This window comes from Mercenaria mercenaria, chromosome 13 (assembly GCF_021730395.1).
Source record: "Mercenaria mercenaria strain notata chromosome 13, MADL_Memer_1, whole genome shotgun sequence".
NCBI lineage: Eukaryota > Metazoa > Mollusca > Bivalvia > Venerida > Veneridae > Mercenaria > Mercenaria mercenaria.
The window spans coordinates 69646386-69670355 of NC_069373.1; the positions used below are offsets into that span (position 1 = coordinate 69646386).

The 23970-nt window shown below is 35.2% G+C and overlaps 1 protein-coding gene across 1 annotated transcript in view; it reads left to right on the plus strand.

The window, feature by feature from the left end:
* Positions 1-5514: 5514 nt before the first annotated feature.
* The window catches only part of LOC123528717 (uncharacterized protein C12orf56-like), a 47568-nt gene continuing 29112 nt past the window's right edge, over positions 5515-23970 (plus strand). Inside the window, exon 1 of the mRNA XM_045308671.2 lies at positions 5515-5923. Coding sequence (XP_045164606.2) covers positions 5699-5923 — 225 coding nt within the window. The 5' untranslated portion in view covers positions 5515-5698. The remainder of the gene's footprint in view (positions 5924-23970) is intronic.

The window sequence follows — 23970 nt, forward strand, 5'->3', positions numbered from 1 at the left end:
TTTATTTATATATTAGTAGGATTTATACTTTAAAACTTAAAATAGTTCTTCTTCCTCATCATATCACATAAGGTCCGTAACGCTCACACAAACATTTCATGAATAATGTCCCCTTTTTATTTAGAATTTCAGTGTTACATTGATGTGTCTTTTTTCGACATATCTCTGATGTTACTGAATGGATTTGATTCAGACTTAAAATGGTTGCTCCTCATCATTACCCACATCATATGACAAAAGATCCATAGCTCTGAGACTGTTTATCTTAGAATTGATTCAAACTTAAAATAGTTGTTCCACGTTATTATCCACATGATATGACACATAGTTGCATTACTCTTCCAAAAATGTTCCATGAATTATGTCCCCTTTGAATTTAGTTAATGTTTTGAGACACTTTCACCCTGCCTGTGTCATTATTAAACAGATTTGACTTAAACTATTGTCTAATATGGTCATTCGTACTGGAGTCATAAAACACTGCGGTGATAGCTCCAACTTCCTCAGATATGCCCTATTTCACTATAGAGCATCGAAATAGTTGAGTGCGCTGTTTCCCGTGATAGCTCTTGTTCCTAAGCCCGTATATGTGGGCGTGATAGATATAGCGTCACGGAAGACTTTGTCAATTATGTGAATTAGGGGAGATCGAGGATGAACACCATTTTAAGCTTGTATGTTCCAGTTACCGTGAACTTCGACTAAATTATTGTGACAGACCAAGTATGCACAAGTTAATTGAATTATTGCAGTCAAAAAAATAGATCTGTTCTTGTAAATATAGATAAATACTTTAGTCTAGCTTGCAAAAAGAGACACGAGTTGGTATTGTAGTTGCTATATCGCTATATCAATAGTGCAATAATATTGACATTATTGTTAATCTAAATGCATATATATATATATATATTTTTTTTTTTTTTTGTGTGAAAAACATATCATTACTCATAACATGTCATAGGGTTTAGCATAAAGTGTGATCGCATATTCTCCGCACAAAAAAAAATGCCTAAAATACAATGCTTAGAGATTTAATATATTAATCATGTGACCATGAAATTGTAATATATACAATTGTATGTATGTAACGGGATACTGAATATGTTTGAATTGCAGAAGTAAAGTTCTGCCTAATATATTCAGCTTCCTAAAAACTTAAATTCCGATATATATCAGATGCTTACTTGATACTCGACTTTAAAACTTTGAGTAGACTATAAATTCAATACAAGGTCGAAATTCGGGTTTGGAATATCGTGATTGTCGATCATTGAGCTGACTTGATATTAAATCCTGTGTTAAAATTTTCGGGGGTAGCTTGCGAGCTTCTACCTGATCCTAAGATAGTTCTATCTGATCCTAAATATAGTAGAAATGTTTTCTGTTGTCATAGCGATGTGTTTGTTGAGAATACCGTTATAAATGTATTCTGATTAAATCACCAAATAACATTTAGGTTCCGATTGGTTGATCAATTTATTTTTGTTAACTGTGCAAGCACTGTAAATGCGCCTTTATAATATTTGTTGGTATGTTTAATTCATATGATCAAAAATATTAATATTATTAGTTACACTGCTTGTTGGTGACAGGATACGGGATATACGCTGTAGAGGAAATCCATAACAGGCGAGAGCGAAGCTCGGGCCTGATATGGATTTTCGAGACAGCGTATATCCCGTATCCTGTCACCAACAAGCTGTGTAACGATTTGATCTTGCCGACTACCCTTTACTTACACGCTTTTATCTAATATTTTGTAAATTAACAAAGCGGCAGCCATTTTTTTAAAATCAAAATTCATATCTGAAATGTACTAGCAGGATATGGAATATATCCTGTCTTCACGTGACGTCTATTGACCAATAGAAATGCAAGAAACTTGTAGGAGGCAAGATAAAAAGGTATACACTGGTGAAGAAGGGGTTTGACACCGGCTACAAATAACGGAGTAGACCAAACAGTCTAGTTACGCAGTAGAGAAAAATGACAACCATATTTTTTAACGATATAATGTTGTTTTTTTTTCAAGAAGTATTCAGACATTTTTCTATATATTTTTAATGCAAAACAAAAAATAATAATAAAATAAAAACAGCTGTCGTGTTTGCGTTGCGTGTCGAACCCACACGGGAAAAGTCACAGTCTGCGTCACCTACCTGTGAGCTTATTTTTTATTGATAAAGAAGGTTCAAGATGACATGATACAAAAATGTTGAATTCCCTATATTTTGTTTAAATCTAATACTGAATAATTTCACTTTATCAGTATAGAGAAAACTAAAAAAAAAACAAGATGTGTTTTTGAAGCACAATGCCCCCGTTGAAATATGAAGCTGGAAAAAGAGCTATGTGCTTGACGTGTAAATATGTCAAAACGATGACCAAGGTCAAATGTTTATTTACCAATGTAATGGGCATGTACAATGAATGGGATGTGTGAATATGGAGGGATTTCATAAAGAAATGAAAAAGTAATGGTAAAACTTAAGAAATTTGCTAAGTGTTTGGCCTCGAAAAAGTTATCTTGAATGCCGAGTTCATAGAAGCATGTATATATATATATATATATATATATATATATATATATATATAAAGAAATGAATCATTCATTAGCATTAATTTGATAAATAGGAAAGTTGCCAAGTGTCTTGCCGTGAAAAGGTTATCTTGAAGGTCACGGTAGCATGTCTATATATCAATGTAACAGGGCCGTCGCCGGCTTCGAAAAAGTGGTCCGGCCATGGGACGTCGAAGGCGTCCCGCGAGTGCCGAAGGCAGGAGAAGGGGGAGAGCTGGATAGGGGGGTCTCCCCCTCTGTTAGCGGGGTTTGGGGGTTTCCCCCGAGAAAATTTTAAGATTTGGGATGCCCGTAAGTGCGTTTTCCTTGCATCTTGAAAGCAATTTTCATTAAGATTTTCAGTCAATTTTATAACAGTTTTCAAGGATATCTATATATTCGACATTTACCCAATGAATGTTGATGTATTTCACTTCTGAGTGTCAGCCAATACAAAAGAAAACAACTATTTCGACCTCTCTGTGAGTCTCATCAGGCGGTGGCATTAATAATGAAGGCTTTATCAAGATTCGAACTTGACAACTTGCCGTCTATGTGAGCAATCATACACACATGACAATAAGTGAGGTCATTAGTTTCATCGTAATGCAACCACGATCTACTGGTGAACCACGAAGACTGAAAACTTCTGTTTACCGGATTTTTCTGACCAAAGGTGCGTTTCGGAAATTTAAATATCTTAGGTTAATTTGGAATTTCAGGTATGTCCATTTTGCAGCAATACGTTAAGCAACAAGTTAAGCATACGGTTTCAGAATATAGAGTAGATAGAAACGAAGTTTATATTATTTTATAGTTGAGATGTACGTCGGCATTTTACTTGATTTAAAGCAATTATTTAAGATTATTCAAAATAATTAGAAGAAATTAGCTTTCGGTTAGTTTTGTTTCATTATACCATGAAAAACACAATTCTTTCCAATTTTTTTTAAACATACGACTATTTTTTTCCATCAAAGCAATTATTATAGATTATAAAAAAAATCGTCCTTTAGATCATACCGGATTAAAGATATATCAGATAAGCGTTTAATTATAATTAATCCAATCAAGCAGGGTCGATACTTTCGACACGAAGTGTGCCGAAGTTTTCACACCCCGCGGGCAATCATGACAGATACCGCTCGTTGCGGATAATTAGCAAGGCAATATTTCGGCACTTTTAGTCTAAGCAAAAGCTGAAATTTTATGCGATAAAAAAAACTGGTACGACCGATATCATTCTCGGCCAAAAAAGTGGTCCGGCAATGGCCGGACCGGCCGGACCGCCCGCGACGGCCTTGCTGTAAAGGTAATATGACAAAGAGTAAAGTATGTGAGTTTCAAAGACATCAGTTAAGAAATAAATTATTTATATGATAATTTTATGTTTACGTTCGGAGAGAGAGAGAGAGAGAGAGAGAGAGAGAGAGAGAGAGAGAGAGAGAGAGATACTGCCCCCGATTTCATGGATACGGGGATAACAGCACAGGGAATATTATCAAAATACAAGTACGAATCTGAATGGACGGAGTTGACAGTCTGTTCCAGAGATATGTACCCAAATGTGTCCGTAGAAGGCATTTATGTGTTTACGTCACATCCACCTTCAAAATGAAACATTCTTGAAAAGGTTTTTTCCACTGTGATCATATCACTGCGTGCCTCTAGCAGCCTAGCAACCAGTTAAGACACCCCCACATGTCAAAAGCACCCCCACATAACATAATGAACCCCCCCCCCCTCCCCCCCATACACTTAGCATTTCCTTTCAATCGCCCGGAATTGCTGAAAACTGGCGATTTCACTTGCTAAAGTTCTACAACAGCTTTAGAACATGTCAAGCCCGGTTCCGCCCTACGAGCCGTTTTTCGAAATACACAGGGATAGTTGGTTTAGTCATTTTCATAAAAATGCCCCCCTACATAGCAGTTGCATTTTTTCCGTCAGAATACGCGGTTGCACTTTTCACAAAAACTACGTAACTCAGGAGCCCAAGCTTTATAGCCGAGGGTGTAGTATTCTTATGAGCGGGCACTCGTCTTTATTTCGTTAAAATTGGTTAAGTATTAAGACAGTTATAATGAAAAATGTTACCTGAATCGAGAGATTCCGCCGCCATTTTTGCACCCCTGCATACCCAGGGTATCGCCACCGTGCCAATGGAATCTGACCACACTGTTATTTCTACAATTGCCAATGCAAGACCAGCTTTCCTTAAACTGGAACCTGTACAAAAAAGCAAACTGGTCTGATTAAAAAAAAAAGAATGTATACGCAATACCCTCGTCCAGAAATATTAACAAATTCTGTTGTTGTTTTTTTTTTTGTTTTTTGTTGTTTTTTTTCAGTTGAGTCACTGTGGGTACAGTTCAAAGCCAGCGTACTGGAAGCTGCAAAACCGGAATACGCATCAGTAATAAAAATAGCACCAAAAAGTCATTACCCTCGCTAATTAAGGAAATTAAAAAAAAAATTATAGGCCTACGTGCGCGCGTAAGTACAAGTGTACGTATATAGCCTATACACACGCACGTCAATCAGCTCGTGCAACTACATATTTAGGCGTGCACGTATAAAAATATACACGTGGACATGTATATTTACGCGTGCATGCATATTTTATAAGTGCACGTACAGCTTGAAATATGTGCACACGCAAAGTATTAAAAGGTAACTTTACGTAAATTTTATTTATCGTCGCTTTGTAAAACCATGAACATAAGCTCTGTAGAGCTTTTGAGCGACCTTTTTAAAGAACAGTTAATGACATACCACAATGACAGTAGCCAGGAATCGGAGGAAAGCGTATTAGGCAGACTTTCGATCTAAGTGTAGTCTAAAATATGGTACAAGGGAAAGAACTCAATCTAGTAGACCTGCCGTAATCGATTATTCCCCTTATATTGACTCTTCATTGGTAAGTCAATAAAGCACTTAACCTCTGACCTATGCATAGGTAAATAGTTTACAGGTGCCTGGTAGCAGCAACACTTGAGAAAATGACAGAATTTAATCATTTAAAAACAAAGGAGAAAGTGTTAAACATCAATGTTTTAAGTACAGGCTACGCCAATTGGACATAGAAGTAACATGACATAGGTAAAAAGGCACAAACAAGTAAGAAATACGTGTAGTATGCAGAAAAAGAACAGTAAATTGGAGAGTTTTCTGTTTAGAAAGCTACCGGAACACCGTTATGAAAGGATTAGGGGTTACGAATCTTGTGTTGTGGTTTCGGAGAAAGAAAATAAGGCTTTCAAATATGTGGTTTTGGGAGATGAATGGATTTACCTAACTGAAAACCCTCCCAAAACGATACAGGAGTCTGTGGCTTTAGGAGACGTTATTTCTGTTGAATTGGTAGGTGTTATTGGATATAAATTTACACATGTTTTTGTATACATGTGTGTACCTGTGCCACTGATTACAGGTGTGGTAAATATTGACGTAACTGACACATTATTGTGAAGTCAATATTTTGTCATGTTAAAGATAGTTATACATATTAAGTTTTATCTTATGTAAGAAGCGTCTGTAGATCTATATAAATTGAGCCTTACTCATTTGGCTTATCTATAAGTTATCGGGTTGACTTATTTTATGATCTGATATTTTATAGTTATCATCCCTCTAAGCCTTACCCGTATCTGCATTTTACTGTTTTGATAATGAAGACAAAAATCAAAAAAAGCCATAATATACTGGTCAGACTTACTTGCTTTAATAAGTTAAACATTAATAATAATATTCATGAAGAAACTTCAAATGGGTTGAATTTAATTCATAATTTTAAATATGAGACTTAAATCTTCGAAAATATGATGTGACAGGTGTTTGGAGATATCTACCCTGACTCCAGTTTCAATAAACAGCAGACTGCCGATGACACTGAATTGCAGAAACAAAACACAAAATATAAATTCATAAAATACAGTCAGCGAGGCAAGTTTATGCTTTATAATGTCAACATAAATTCATTATCAGAGATGTAATCATTACAAATACTTTGTATATGTACCAGAAAACGTTCCCAACAGATTTCATTGTGGATGTCCTAACAGAAATATGCAGAATAAGATTGAACATGAAGGGACGGCGACAGTCAAAGTTATTACGCTGTCCGGAAACGTCCAGTTATTTGAACTAATATAAATTATATAGATGCGTCTGGTAGGGATCACAGGTGCCAGGCTAATTTGAGTAATTTCCTCTCATTGTTATATAATAAAAGAGCTCCTTTATCGTATGACAAATGAGGAAAAAATGTACTGAAGCTGGGATAAATAGATTACATTTTTATTTCGCCCAGTTATTAATAGGTCATGTCATAGAGTCATTTTATGATTTAGATATTAATTTATCATTTTTAGCTTGACTATTCCAGGGCTCCAGATAACTTTGTTGGCCTATGAGTATTTACTCATCATAATGAGTAAAATGGTAAAACCTGAAATTGACTGGGAGTAATTTTACTTACAGACCTTGGTTATATAAGTTTCATACCAGTTCATATTCTGTGTAAACTGTTTGACATATGGCTTTGAAACTTTTATCACTTGTTTGTCATAACAGTCTTTATTTGTAGGCCAAAGTACATAACTCTGTCAAGTATTTTGGCTGAATTATGGCCCTGTACGGACTTGGAAATTGATTTTTATTTTGTTCCCATACTTACATCAATTCTTCTAATAGTCAAGCGTGCTGTCAACACACAGCTCTTGGTATAAGTAATGTTTCTATTCCACAGCCATTTTATGAATTGTATTTTTGCACATGGACATGCCACATTAAAAAAGTATTGGGAAGACAATAATTTTACAACTTGTCACTTCATTTGCCCACCTGAACAGAAGGTTCAGGATGAGCCATTAATTAGTATATATATAAGTGATGGTCCATCATCTTTTTTCAACAATTTACATAAACATCTTCTCTGAAACAACTGGTCAGTAGTCTGTAGCAATTGGCACAGTCAGCCCGTTGTATGGGCTACTAGAGCTATATATAAAAATCAACTTAATCAACTTCTTTAGCGCTTCGATGGATTTTGATCGAACTTGGTCTCGAGTATCATTATAAGATCCACTCCTTAAATTGTTCAAATGGGGGTACATGGCCCTTGTAGGGACTGCTAAATTTAAAAATAGAATAACCTTTTAACAACTTCTTCTCAAGAACTGCCTGATCAATCAGACTTGGTCTTAGAGCAACATCATTAGATTTTTTCTCAAATTCATTCAAATGTAAGCAATAAGGCTGTTGTAGGGGCTGCTAGAGGTAAAAAGTAAAATAGCTTTTTAACAACTTCTGTTCATGGACAGCTTTGTGGATCTTCTTCAAACTTGGTCTTTAGCATTATTGTAAGGTCCTCCCAATTTTTTTTTCAAATGGTGGCACTCATGCTCGGGAGTCCCATTTAAGGGCTGCTAGAGCTCAAAACAGAAACCTGGTGAGCTTTTGTGATTGCCCTGTGTCTGTCGTCGGTCGTCTGTCCGTCGTCAACAATTTGACTGTTAACACTCTATAGGTCACAATTTTGGCCTAATCTTAATGAAACTTGGTCAGAATATTACCCTCATAAAAATCTTGGACGAGTTTGATATTGGGTCATCTGGGGTCAAAAACTAGGTCACCAGGTCAAATCAAAGGAAAAGCTTGTTAACACTAGAGGTCACAAATTTGGCCCAATCTTAATGTAACTTGGTCAAAATGTTACTCTCAATAAAATCTTGGATGAGTTTGATATTGGGTCGTCTGGGGTCAAAAACTAGGTCACCGGGTCAAATCAAAGGAAAAGCTTGTTAACACTCTAGATGTCACAATTATGGCCCAATCTTAATGAAACTTGGTCAGAATGTTACTCTTAATAAAATCTTGGGTGAGTTTGATATCGGGTCATATGGGGTCAAAAACTAGGTCACCAGATCAAATCAAAGGAAAAGCTTGTTAGCACTGTAGAGGCCACATTTATAATTGTGTTTTCATGAAACTTGGTCAGAATGTTACTCATGATGATCTCAAAGTCCAGTTTGAATCTGGGTCATGTAGGGTCAAAAACTAAGTCACCAGGTCAAATCAAAGGAAAAGCTAGTTGACACTCTAGAGGCCACATTTATGACCATATCTTAATGAAACATGGTCAGAATGTTAATCTTGATGATCTATAGGTCAAGTACAAATCTGGGTCAGGTGGGGTCAAAAACTAGGTCACCGGGTCAAGTCAAAGGAAAAGCTTGTTAACACTCTAGAGGCCACATTTATGACTATATATCTTTATGAAACTTAGTCAGAATGTTAATCTTGATGATCTTTAGGTCAAGTTCGGATCAGGGTCATGTGGGGTCAAAAACTAGGTCACCGGGTCAAATCAAAGGAAAAGCTTGTTAACACTGTAGAGGCCACATTTATGACTTTATCTTCATGAATCTTGGTCAGAATGTTAATCATGGTGATCTCAAAGTCCGGTTTGAATTTGGGTCATGTAGGGTCAAAAACTAGGTCACCGGGTCAAATCAAAGGAAAAGCTAGTTAACATTCTAGAGGCCACATTTATGACCATATCTTAATGAAACTTGGTCAGAATGTTAATCTTGATGATCTATAGGTCAAGTACAAATCTGGGTCAGGCGGGGTCAAAAACTATGTCACCGGGCCAAGTCAAAGGAAAAGCTTGTTAACACTCTAGAGGCCACATTTATGACTGTATTTATGAAACTTAGTCAGAATGTTAATCTTGATGATCTTTAGATCAAGTTTGAATCTGTGTCATATGGGGTCAAAAACTAAGTCACCGGGTCAAATCAAAGGAAAAGCTTGTAAACACTCTAGAGGCCACATTTATGGCTGTATCTTCATGAAACTGTCTTGATGATCTTTAGGTCAATAGGTCAGATGATCGATACAGGGCCTTCATGGCCCCCTTGTTTATGTAAGCTGGTAATCTCAGTACCCACTAATGGGAATGGATTGAAACTTCACACAATTGTCCATTGTCATTAACTGATATGCATTTTACAGGTTCCATAACCGTGATTTGCAATTTTTTCAACTTTTATGTCTTTTATTTTCATTCAACTGACAAGGCTGTTGAACAGTCGAGCGTTGCTGTCCTCCGACAGCTCTTGTTTCGAATGAAGGCACTTAGCCCCTTAAAAGGAACACTAGAGTTGAAAATAGAATATGTTAAAATTATTAAATTACTTTTTTCCCATAAGCTTCACATGCCACCGACATACATGTTTATGAAATAATGCTTTTCAGTAATTCATCAACAGCATTATGATTTTTAACTAATTATATATATAGGTCAACTTTAAAAATGGGTTATTTTGGGTAAAAATCTTGGTCGTTATGTTACAGTTTCATAGAAGGCTATTTCATGAACTGCTGGATGGCAGTATATGTACAGCAAACTTGGTCTGTCGCAGACATTGTTACATACACAATGTATTGAATGTAACTTTCTCAGATTTGTTGAAACAGGTTTTCATCTAACTGATTCTTTAGAATTCAAGATCAAGCTTAGCTAGGTCAGGTGTGCACCTCAGTCCCTTCATCTTATTCAGTTATTATGGCCCAAAGTTGTTTATTTATGTTTTCTTACTTTTACACTAAAACTGTTTCTGCTAAAATCTTCTCCTATTAATTTCAAAAAACATTTTTTTTTTTGGTGCGACGTTAAATCCAAAAAAAAAAAAGTTTTTTGAAATTAATAGGAGAAGATTTTAGCAGAAACAGTTTTAGTGTAAAAGTAAGAAAAAAATTACTAAAAATTGTATTTTTTTCCATCAGTAGTCAATAAATTAATAGCACACTTATATTTTAACCATTAAATTGTGTTGTCTTTTAAAAACCATTCACAGTGCATGGCTCTGATGTTATGAAATAGGTGAATCATTTTCAACACTGCCAATTTGAACTGCCTACTCTTCTACTTTAATTCCCTTTGTAGTGCTAATTAAACAATGATTTTCCTATATAGATTTTCCCATCATGGCAGAAAAAAAGTTTGATAATGACTTAATTATCCTAGCTTGATCACTGTTAATTACATGTAACTACCTTTTTTGTCTGAATCTGTGTAAATTAGGTGCTTAATTAATCGATACTGTTAGCTTACAATAACATTCCTGTTACATGACTTTTTATACAGAAATATGGTGTGATGTTTTGCTGGGCGCTGTCCTGTATTTTGTTGGTTGCTAATATGGCCATAAATAATTAAAGCACTTAGTAGTATGGCAAACAAAATCAATTTTCAGTCATGTCATACATTTTGATCATTTCATTCAGAAATTTAATACGTTTGATTAAACTTTGCCACAATAAAATTGGGAAAAATAGCACGTTTATTGTATTTACTTTTTCAATCAATTTACATTTAAAGTGTCTAATGGGAAAAGTATGAACATTCAATAATAAACAGGTATATCATGTAGTGTGACACAGAAATTTCTGAAGTACTTTTAGGCTTACTTAGTGGATTTGCTTCAAACTTTAAACAGTAATTGTTCCTCATCAACTCCTACAATTATGCCCAAGCTCCTCTTTTATCTTATATTACTATTATTATTATGTAGAATTTCAGGTTATAGTTTTAATGCACTTTCACTCTGTCTCTGTTATGACTTTATGGATTGTATTCAAAATTATTAAAGCTTCTCAGCATATCACCCACATTGCATGACACAATGTCTATTATTTATAAATCTGGCACCAGTGTTTCATTAATTTTGTCCCCTTTTCACTTAGAATTTCAGGCATGCTGTGGTGCACTTTCCCTCTATCTGTGTTATAAACTTAATGGATTTGATTCAAACTTACAATTATAGTTGTTTTACATCATCACTCTCATCATATGACAACTTACAATAGTTGTTTTACATCATCACCCTCATCATATGACAACTTACAATAGTTGTTTTACTGTACATCATCACTCTCATCATATGACAACTTACAATAGTTGTTTTACATCATCACTCTCATCATATGACAACTTACAATAGTTGTTGTTTTACATCATCACTCTCATCATATGACAACTTACAATTATAGTTGTTTTACATCATCACCCTCATCATATGACAACTTACAATTATAGTTGTTTTACATCATCACCCTCATCATATGACAACTTACAATAGTTGTTTTACATCATCACCCTCATCATATGACAACTTACAATAGTTGTTGTTTTACATCATCACTCTCATCATATGACAACTTACAATTATAGTTGTTTTACATCATCACCCTCATCATATGACAACTTACAATAGTTGTTGTTTTACATCATCACTCTCATCATATGACAACTTACAATTATAGTTGTTTTACATCATCGCCCTCATCATATGACAACTTACAATTATAGTTGTTTTACATCATCGCCCTCATCATATGACAACTTACAATTATAGTTGTTTTACATCATCACTCTCATCATATGACAACTTACAATAGTTGTTGTTTTACATCATCACCCTCATCATATGACAACTTACAATAGTTGTTGTTTTACATCATCACCCTCATCATATGACAACTTATAATTATAGTTGTTTTACATCATCGCCCTCATCATATGACAACTTACAATTATAGTTGTTTTACATCATCGCCCTCATCATATGACAACTTACAATAGTTGTTGTTTTACATCATCACTCTCATCATATGACAACTTACAATTATAGTTGTTTTACATCATCGCCCTCATCAAATGACAACTTACAATAGTTGTTTTACATCATCACACTCATCATATGACAACTTACAATAATAGTTGTTTTACATCATCACCCTCATCAAATGACAACTTACAATAGTTGTTTTACATCATCACTCTCATCATATGACAACTTACAATAATAGTTGTTTTACATCATCACACTCATCATATGACAACTTACAATAATAGTTGTTTTACATCATCACCCTCATCAAATGACAACTTACAATAGTTGTTTTACATCATCACTCTCATCATATGACAACTGACAATAGTTGTTTTACATCATCACCCTCATCATATGACAACTTACAAAAGTTGTCTTACATCAGCACTCTCATCATATGACAACTTACAATAGTTGTTTTACATCATCACTCTCATCATATGACAACTTACAATAGTTGTCTTACATCATCACCCTCATCATATGACAACTTACAAAAGTTGTCTTACATCAGCACTCTCATCATATGACAACTTACAATAGTTGTTTTACATCATCACCCTCATCATATGACAACTTACAAAAGTTGTTGTTTTACATCATCACTCTCATCATATGACAACTTACAAAAGTTGTTGTTTTACATCAGCACTCTCATCATATGACAACTTACAATAGTTGTTTTACATCATCACCCTCATCATATGACAACTTACAAAAGTTGTCTTACATCATCACTCTCATCATATGACAACTTACAATAGTTGTTTTACATCATCACCCTCATCATATGACAACTTACAATAGTTGTTTTACATCATCACCCTCGATCATCATATGACAACTTACAATAGTTGTTTTACATCATCACTCTCATCATATGACAACTTACAATAGTTGTTTTACATCATCACCCTCATCATATGACAACTTACAAAAGTTGACTTACATCAGCACTCTCATCATATGACAACTTACAATAGTTGTTTTACATCATCACCCTCATCATATGACAACTTACAAAAGTTGTCTTACATCATCACTCTCATCAGATGACAACTTACAATAGTTGTGTTACATCAGCACCCTCATCATATGACAACTTACAAAAGTTGTCTTACATCAGCACTCTCATCATATGACAACTTACAATAGTTGTCTTACATCAGCACTCTCATCATATGACAACTTACAATAGTTGTCTTACATCATCCCCTCATAAACTTACAAAGGTCTTACCAGCCCTCATCATATGAGAACTTACAATAGTTGTCTTACATCAGCACCTCATCATATGACGAACTTACAATAGTTGTCTTACATCAGCACGCTCATCATATGACAACTTACAATAGTTGTTTTACATCATCACCCTCATCATATGACAACTTACAAAAGTTGACTTACATCAGCACTCTCATCATATGACAACTTACAATAGTTGTTTACATCAGCACCCTCATCATATGACAACTTACAATAGTTGTCTTTACATCATCCTCTCATCATATGACAACTTACAATATAGTTGTTTACATCATCACCTCATCATATGACAACTTACAATAGTTGTCTTACATCAGCACCTCATCATATGACAACTTACAATAGTTGTTTTACATCACACCTCATCATATGACAACTTACAATAGTTGTTGTTTACATCATCACCCTCATCATATGACAACTTACAATTATAGTTGTTTTACATCATCACCCTCATCATATGACAACTTACAATAGTTGTCTTACATCAGCACTCTCATCATATGACAACTTACAATAGTTGTTTTACATCAGCACCCTCATCATATGACAACTTACAATAGTTGTCTTACATCATCACTCTCATCATATGACAACTTACAAAAGTTGTCTTACATCATCACTCTCATCATATGACAACTTACAATAGTTGTTTTACATCATCACCCTCATCATATGACAACTTACAAAAGGTGTTGTTTTACATCAGCACTCTCATCATATGACAACTTACAATAGTTGTTTTACATCATCACCCTCGATCATCATATGACAACTTACAATAGTTGTTTTACATCATCACTCTCATCATATGACAACTTACAATAGTTGTTTTACATCATCACCCTCATCATATGACAACTTACAAAAGTTGTCTTACATCATCACTCTCATCATATGACAACTTACAATAGTTGTTTTACATCAGCACCCTCATCATATGACAACTTACAATAGTTGTTTTACATCATCACTCACTCACATCATATGACAACTTACAATAATTGTTTTACATCAGCACTCTCATCATATGACAACTTACAATAGTTGTTTTACATCATCACTCACTCACATCATATGACAACTTACAATAGTTGTTTTACATCATCACCCTCATCATATGACAACTTACAATAGTTGTTTTACATCAGCACTCCCATCATATGACAACTTACAATAGTTGTTTTACATCATCACTCACTCACATCATATGACAACTTACAATAGTTGTTTTACATCATCACCCTCATCATATGACAACTTACAATAGTTGTTTTACATCAGCACTCCCATCATATGACAACTTACAATAGTTGTTTTACATCATCACCCTCGATCATCATATGACAACTTACAATTATAGTTGTTTTACATCATCACACATAGTGACAGGGTGAGCTTTTGTGATCGTCCTTCGTCCGTCGTCTGTCCGTTCACAATTCTTGTGAACAAGATAGAGACCACATTTTGCAAGCAATTTTGATAAAACTTGTACAAAACTTGTATTGGCATGATGTCTCAGTTCCTTTTGAAAACTGGCCAGATCCCATCATGGGTTCTAGAGTTATTGCCCCTTAAAGGGCCAGAATTTGCTAGTTTTGTGTGTCAACAATTTCTTGTCTGCACGATAGTGGTTTCATGTATGATTTTATTTTAACCAAACTTGCACACAACTTGTATCTTGGTTCCTTTCTTGAACTGGCCAGATCCCATTATGGGTTCCAGAGTTATGGCCCCTAAAGGGCCAAAATTAGCTATTTTGATCTTGTCTGCACAATAGCAGCTTTATTTATGACTTGATTTTTACCAAACTTGCACACTACTTGTATCACCACAAGATCTTGGTTCCTTCCTTGAATTGGCCAGATTCATTTTTGGGTTCCAGAGTTATGGCCCCTGAAAGGGCCAGAATTAGCTATTTTGACCTTGTCTGCACTATAGCAGCTTCATTTATGATTTGAATTTGATCAAACTTGCACAAAACTTATGTCACCATAAGGTCTTGGTTCCTTTCTTGAAACGGCCAGATTCAGTTACAGGTTCCAGAGTTATGGCCCCTGAAAGGGCCAAAATTAGCTATTTTGACCTTGTCTGCACAATAGCAGCTTCATTTATGATTTGATTTTAACCAAACTTGCACCCAAATACCCCTCTTGTATCTACCATAATGGATCTTCGACTTCCTCATTTTTAAATTAACGCCTGAAGGAGCTAAAAATTTAATTCATGTAATTATTTCGCCTCGGTTTTCGCTGTCTCAAGTCCTGTCCATGTAGCTGGTTACGAGTTAGAATGCAATTATTGCCATTTTCCGCTCTGTAAACTCACTCCTCTGAAATCACCCTTGGAAGGATTACCTCCAAAGAGAATACCTCATTATGGGGGGGGGGGGGGAGGGGCACAAATGTTCACCTCATCGAAACGATGTGCAGAGGTCACACTTAGGGGTCAAAGGTCATATGACTTTGTTTTGTGTGTATATTGCTCTGCATTTGCGTCGATTGCAGTGCTCTTGTTTTTATTTGGCAGATCCTTCTTTTGTTCACTTACAATAATTTTTTTTAATTACTTCCCTTTTATGTTACTATAAATAGCTTATTTAGTAACTTTTTTATTATTGGCTATAGGGAAAAACCGAGATCACTTTTCAGTGATACAACATGGATGGTACCTCCAATTTTTAGATGTATTTTGACATATCTGTACCTTGTAAGAATTTTTTTTCTCTTTTTGGTTAAATTCTTCCCTTTGTTGTTCCTGTCCTAGATATTTTTTCTGGGGACTTAGATTTATTTTTAATTTCTTCCCAATGTTGTTCCTGTCCTTTGGGCTTTATCAGTCAAAATTTTGCTCCTAACCTCCTCTCAGATGTAATCTTTCAGCAATGAAACTACTGGCTTGATTTCATGGTGCCACATTTGTCTGAATAAAATTGACCACCTTTTTTTGGAAACGGGTAGGGTAGGAGGAGGGTTTACATTCCTGGGCGTTAAAATTTTTTTTACTTTCCCATTAACATATTAATATTCTGTGTATATAGGTGACATTTTGATAAATGCTCTAACAAGTTTTGTTTTATAATATGTGTTGGTAGATTAAACTGCGAAATATTTCCATAATTTTTTTGGCTACATGTAGATTTCATCACCTTGGTTTTGTAGGATGCAAATTTCGTGCATTCTTAGAACATCTAAATGCAGATTTACATCTTAATCCATTCAATTATTGACAGTTCAAATGGTGGGCAAACACTATTACATTTTCTTACTCAGAATGACAGCAACGCTCCATTTGATATTTTTTTTTTCACGTTTTTTCTCGAATATTCCCACCTTTTTCATCACACAATTCATAATATCAATGTGTAATTTATGAAACAAAAATCATAGTGACAATCCGGATCACGTTCATAATATTGTGACTCGATAAATTTTCTGTTCATTATACATTACTAACAATAAAAGTATATTTGTGTGAAAAAAAAATGTTTTACGAAAAGTAAAAAATGTATACTGACCTGCTGTGATAAGATACGCCTGACGGTGCCCATAAGCGTTAAAATAATTCATCAAACACAATTCGTAAAAATTCGCCGATTTTTTTTTTATTTTTAGAAATTAAAGGCATCATCATTTTTTTGAAAAAACAAAATGATTATTTTCATAATCTTGCATTGATCGGCAAGTGGCGTCGGCTCGCGTTGGGCGGCGATGTCTGTTAAATTGTTTATGTTTAAGTCAGACTTTTCTCCTAAACTATCAAAGCTATTGCTTTAAACTTAAAACTGTAAACCCTCAAAGTCTGTTACCTGAATTTTTATTTGAAAATAACTCCATTTGATTTATTGCAAGATTTTAATTGCCCCGTTTTTACTTAGAAAATACGATTTCTTGGATAAGTTTTATGTTAGGTAACTTTCCTAAAAAAAAAAAAGTTGTGCTGTTAACTAGGGATTTTTTCCTCATCACTTTAGGCAACCTTTTAGTCCCAAAATTTAAAAATAATCTTTCTTTGTTGAAGTATTGCCCCTTTTGCGAAAATCATGTTCTATAAGTTTTTGTTTATATATCAGTTTAGATTAAACATCACAACCTATTTTTTTAAACTTTCTAATCACTTGTTTACCATAAGTTGAACCCTGTATGAGCAAGTCATAGAAAACTCAATCAGATTTTCAATTTATCCTTGGGTAGAAAATGATCAGTCTTCTGTGGTTAAGTCCTATGTTTTCACTTGTTCTCTTAAACTACACTACAGCATATCTGAACTCACACTTGATAACTTTTCAGCACCCTCGAACTTCCCATCCTGACTTTTCAATCAATATTCCCGGGTAAAATCATTGTACTTCAGCTGATAATATGTTATAGTGTCCTTTCCATTCAACTTTACAAATTGTATTAACTCCTACGAATATAGGATTGACTCTGTATAAAACAAAACTCTATCCCTAAGCAGCAATGTTGAAGCTTATTTAACTTAGGAAAATAAATGTTCGAAAAGTTAAGATAACTCAGGATATAGACGTTACGGTTATTACAATCAAAGCCAATAGGTACGTGCTAGGTAACAGCTAAACTTACGTTAATGTAAAAGTACGTGCCAAAATTTTTTGTATTTTGTATTTATTTTTTTTCCATAGGGCAAAATCTAGGGTCGGCGGGTCGGTAAAACGAAAAATTTCTGGCCTAACTTTAAGAAAATTTCAACTATATTTTCTCATAATTCTTTTGATTTACCTCGATTACGATTTTTTGACCTTCTTGTCCTTAAGTGCAATGATAACAGGTGAGCGATATAGGGCCATTTTGGCCCTCTTGTCTTAATTTCAGGCTGAAGCATATATTGAAGTTACTTTTCTGTTATTACTGAAACTCCTCATCATTATCCACATTAGTTTACACAAGGTCCATAACTTATACCCATTTTTATGCCCCCCTTCGAAGAAGGAGGGGTATATTGTTTTGCAGATGTCGGTCAGTAGGTCGGTCGGTCGGTCGGAATGTAGACCAAATCGTTTCCAGATGATAACTCAAGAACGCTTGGGCTTAGGATCATGAAAGTTAATAGGGAGGTTTGTCATCACCAGCAGATGACCACTATTGATTTTGAGGTCTGTATGTCAAACGTCAAGGTCACAGTGACCCTGAATAGTAAAGCGGTTTCCGGTTGATAACTCAAGAACACTTGGGCCTAGGATCATGAAAGTTGATAGGGAGGTTGGTCATGACCAGCAGATGACCCCTATTGATTTTGAGGTCAGTATGTTAAAGGTCAAGGTCACAGTGACCAGGAATAGTAAAATGGTTTCCGGGCAGATGACCCCTATTGATTTTGAGGTCAGTATGTTAAAGGTCAAGGTCACAGTGACCCTGAACAGTAAAACGGTTTCCGGTTGATAACTCAAGAACACTTGGGCCTAGGATCACGAAATTTGATAGGGAGGGTGGTCATGGCCAGCAGATGACCCCTATAGATTTTGAGGTCAGTATGTCAAAGGTCAAGGTCACAGTGACCAGGAATAGTAAAATGGTTTCCGGGCAATAACTCAAGAACGCTTGGGCCTAGTGTCAGGAAAATAGATAGTGGCCTTGACCAGCAGATGACCCTATTGATTTTTAGGTCATTAGGTCAAGGGTCAAGGTCACATTGGCCAAGAATAGTTAAACGGTTTCTGATCTTCTTGTCCAAAACCATAGGGCCTAGGGCATTGCTATTTGGTATGTAGCAAAATCTAGTGGTCCTCTACCAAGATTGTTCAGATTATTTCCCTGGGGTGAAATATGGCCCCACCCCGGGGGTCACATGGTTTATATAGACTTATATAGGAAAAAAATTTGAAAAACCTCTTGTCCAAAACCACAGAGCCTAGGGCTTTGATATTTTGTATATGACATCATCTAGTGGTCCTCTACTTAGATTGTTCAAATTATTCCCCTAGGGTCAAATGTGGCTCCGCCCTGGAGGTCACATGGTTTACATAGACTTATATAGGGAAAAACTTTGAAAATCTTCTTGTCCAAACCACAAAGACAATGGCTTTGATATTTTGTAATGTAGCATCATCTAGTGGTTCTCTACCAAGTTTGTTCAAATTATCCCTCTAGGGTCAAATATGGCCCCGCCCCAGGGGTCACATGGTTCATATAGACTCATATAAAGAAAAACTTAGAATCTTCATGTCCATAACTTACATCATTCAAATTTGGACCACATGTATAGTTTTGAGTGGCAAAATGAACCTTGACATGAGTTGACCTTGACCTTGACCTAGTGACCCACTTTCACATTTCTGTAGCTATATACAGCCTTCAAATTTGGACTACATACATAGGTTTGTGTACTGAAACAAACTTTGACCTTGTTATTGACCTAGTGACCTACTTTCACATTTTTGAAGGTACAGCCTTCAGATTTGGACCACATGCATAGTTTTTTGATCCAAAATAAAATTTGACCTTGATTTTGATCTAGTGACCTTCTTTCACATTTCTCAAGCTGCAGCCTTCAAATTTGAACCACAAGCATAGTTTTGTGTACCGAAATGAACTTTGATCTTGAGATTGACCTAGTGACCCACTTTCACATTCTGAAGGTACAAGCTTCAAATTTGGACCACTTGCATAGTTTTGTGCTCCGAATTAAAATTTGACCATGATTTTTAGGGGTGTAACGATATATCGAACTATCGATGCATTGCGATACTAAGTGTCCCGATAGCATGCATCGATAGAAAAGTCACGATCCAATAACAATCACCGATAGTTCCTTCAACAATCGATAGTTTCGATAGTTTTGAAATTTTTGTAAATACAGAAATAATTTATAATTTATAAACCAAGAAACAGAGCCAGCTTTCATTTACGCCTCGGAAAATGTTAACGTCTCCATTACAATAATCACCCTCACGGAATTAAAGTACCATAAAGGACTGAGGTCTGGGAGATAATTAATAAATTTAGTTTCTTAGAAACTTTGATTAAATATATTTAAATAACCTGTTAATTTTAGATGAGAAAATGTACTATGGACATGGAGAAAGAAGGCTACATACTTGTATTATACAGCAAACTGTTCGGTAGGGCCCTTCATTTAGTGCTGGTACACCTTAATCCGATCTGTTAATTTTCGTCTTTTTTGATGCTTTGGGTTATTAAACATGTTGACATTCGCAACAAAATGGCCGATTCGTTTGAGTATACCTTGCATAGGTTTATTGTTTTACTTATTTTTCCAAAGCCAAGGAAGGCAAGAAATATTAAATGTTAGAATTATTTCTGTCCGTTTCAGTTATACAAACATCTCAATGTGTGTTAACAGCAATTATAAACAGTGCCGTCTCTTACACTGTGTAACAATGCCAGTTGGTAGCTTTACTGTATAAAATATGATGGCCGATAACTATTGCAATAGTATCGCAATAGTAACCTGCAATAGAATAGTATCGCAATAGTTTTTAAGCAATATCAATAGTATTGCAATAGTCAAAATTGGCCTCAATAGTCACCCCTAATGATTTTGACCTAGTGACCTACTTTCACATTTCTCAAGCTGCAGCCTTCGAATTTGAACCAAATGCATAGTTTTGTGTATTGAAATGAACTTTGATCTTGAGATTGACCTAGTGACCTACTTTCACATTTCTGAAGCTACAGGCTTCAAATTTGGACCGCATGCATATTTTTGTGTTCTGAATTGAACTTTGACATTGATTTTTAACTATTACCTTCTTTCACATTTCTCAAGCTACAGCCTCCAAATTTGAACCACTTGCATAGTTTTGTGTATTGAAATGAATTTTGATCTTGTTATTGACCTAGTGACCTACTTTCACATTTTTGAAGGTACAGGCTTCAAATTTGGACCACATGCATACCGGTAGTTTGTTGATCCAAAATTAAATCTGACCTTGATTTTGACCTAGTGACCTACTTTCACATTTCTCAAGCTACAGCCTTCAAATTTGAACCACAAGCATAGTTCTGTCTACCGGAATGAACTTTGACCTTGAAATTGATCTAGTGACCTACTTTCACATTTCTCAAGCCACAGCTTTTAAATTTGGACGTGCACATACACATTGTTTTGTACCGAAATGAAATTTGACCTTGATTTTGACCTTGAGCTGGTCTTGAAATTTGGAATTAACATTCAAAAATGGCTCAGTGGATGGCGCCAAGATCACTCTGTAATCTCTTGTTAGGATAATAGGTTAAAGGTCAAGGTCATATTAAATCAGAATGGTAGAACTTTTGTTTACAGTGAGCATATAATTTCTGTTCCTTGTGCAATTACTAAATGCATCAAGGGGGGCATTTCGTGTTCGACGAGCTCTTGTTAATGTTAAAGTTTTTATGTGATCTAAGTTATTACCAAACAGATTTAATTCGAAGTTTAAAGAGTTGCTCCACATCATATTAGGCATTAGGTCCATGAAGTGAAGGTGTGTATGACATTAATTTGGGATGAAGGTATATACTATAATACCCTATCCTCTGTAGTTTTTGGAGCAATTTTGACATATTTGTTTCTTGAGCTGGCATCCTCAGATACATTTTTTGAAATTTTATTTAATCACTATCCATCCTAGCTACCAAATACTGTGAGTCACACAAACATTCTTTTTCCTAATACAAAGCAATATTGTCACTCAGGGGTGTAACTGTTTCAAGTTATCGCAGTTTATAACCCATTTGAGTTATTGCTTATATTTTCATAACTGGTTTCAGTTATCATAAAATATTACAAAGCCCTCCTGTGCCAATTCCTCATTTTGAATGTGACTAATTGTATGCAATTATTTCCTGAATCCTTGAACTCTTATCTTTCCAGCTATGCAGTAAAATTTCTTACCCAAGGCTGATAAAGTTTTACCCAAAAGGTTTAAAGCTATAATTTATAATAAAACTCTTAGCATCCCATTATGCTTATCAGGTCATCAGACTAAAAGAGAATTTGATTAACCACAGATTGCTACCTATTTCACTGTATAGGTCACTTTGTGAGAAGAGCAAAAAGACGTTTTTAGTTCACCTGTCACATAGTGACAAGGTGAGCTTTTGTGATCACCCTTCGTCCGTAGTCTGCGCATCCGTCCATCTGTCAACAATTTCTTGCCTGCACGATAGTGGTTTCATTTATGATTTTATTTTAACCAAACTTGCACACAACTTGTATTACCATAAGATCTTGGTTCCTTTCTTGAATTGGCCAGATCCCATGATGGGTTCTAGAGTTATGGCCCCTGAAAGGGCCAAAATTAGCTATTTTGACCTTGTCTGCACAATAGCAGCCTTATTTATGATTTGATTTTTACCAAACTTGCACACAACTTGTATCACCATAAGATCTTGGTTCCTTTCTTGAACTGGCCAGATTCCATTATGGGTTCCAGAGTGATGGCCCCAGAAAGGGCCAGAATTAGCTATTTTGACCTTGTCAATGCACAATAGCAGCTTCATTTATGATTTTATTTTAACCAAATTTGCACACTTGTGTCACCACAAGATCTTGGTTCCTTTTTTAAACTGGCCAGATTCCATCATGGGTTCCAGATTTATGGCCCCTTAAAGGTCCAAAATTTGCTATTTTGGCATTTGCAGCCATATAGAGACTTAATTCATTTATGGTTTGATTTGATACAAACTTCCAAAATATCTTCAACAACAACTAATCTTGGATTCCATGACGAATCTGTCAGATCCAATCGTAGGTTCCAGAGTTATTTTATATCTGATTAACTCCCCTGATTGTAATTAAAATGGATTTATATTCAGTAAGTACTTATAGGACTTATTTGAAATTTCATTATTGTCATTAGTTGGACTGAGACAATCAGGGTAGGTAACTATGGACTGATTTTATGTCAAATTACCTCCCTTTATTTCAAATTAAAATGGGTATATCTCCATAACTAATGAAGATATTGATCTGAAATTTCATTTATGTCAACAGGTGGACTTACACAATCAGTGAAGATACATATTGACTGAATTTATGACAAATTACCTCCCTTTATTTTTTATCTAAATGAATACACCTTAGCAGCTTCTAATGAGATTGGTTTGAAACGATCGTATCATTTTGAGCAATGGTACTCAGGTGAGCGATACAGGGCCATCATGGCCGTCTTGTTTGAATAACTTACCCGAATTAACTTATATTTTATAACTAATACAGGTTATATAATGCTTGAAAAAATAACTGAAATAGGTTACATAACTTAAAACAGTTACACCCCTGACTGATTGTAGGTGTGCTAAATACTCTCGTGAATAGCTTGGACCATTTTAAAACTTAGTATACAACATCGAAATGTGTCAAGCATGCTGTCTCCTTGGACAGTTCTTTTTAAATCATGTTTAATACCTATGATTAGTCCAAGACATAGACACAGTAATATCAGGGTTAAAAAGATCAGGTCATTTTAAAATTTCATTTAAAATCATTCCATGTCATAAG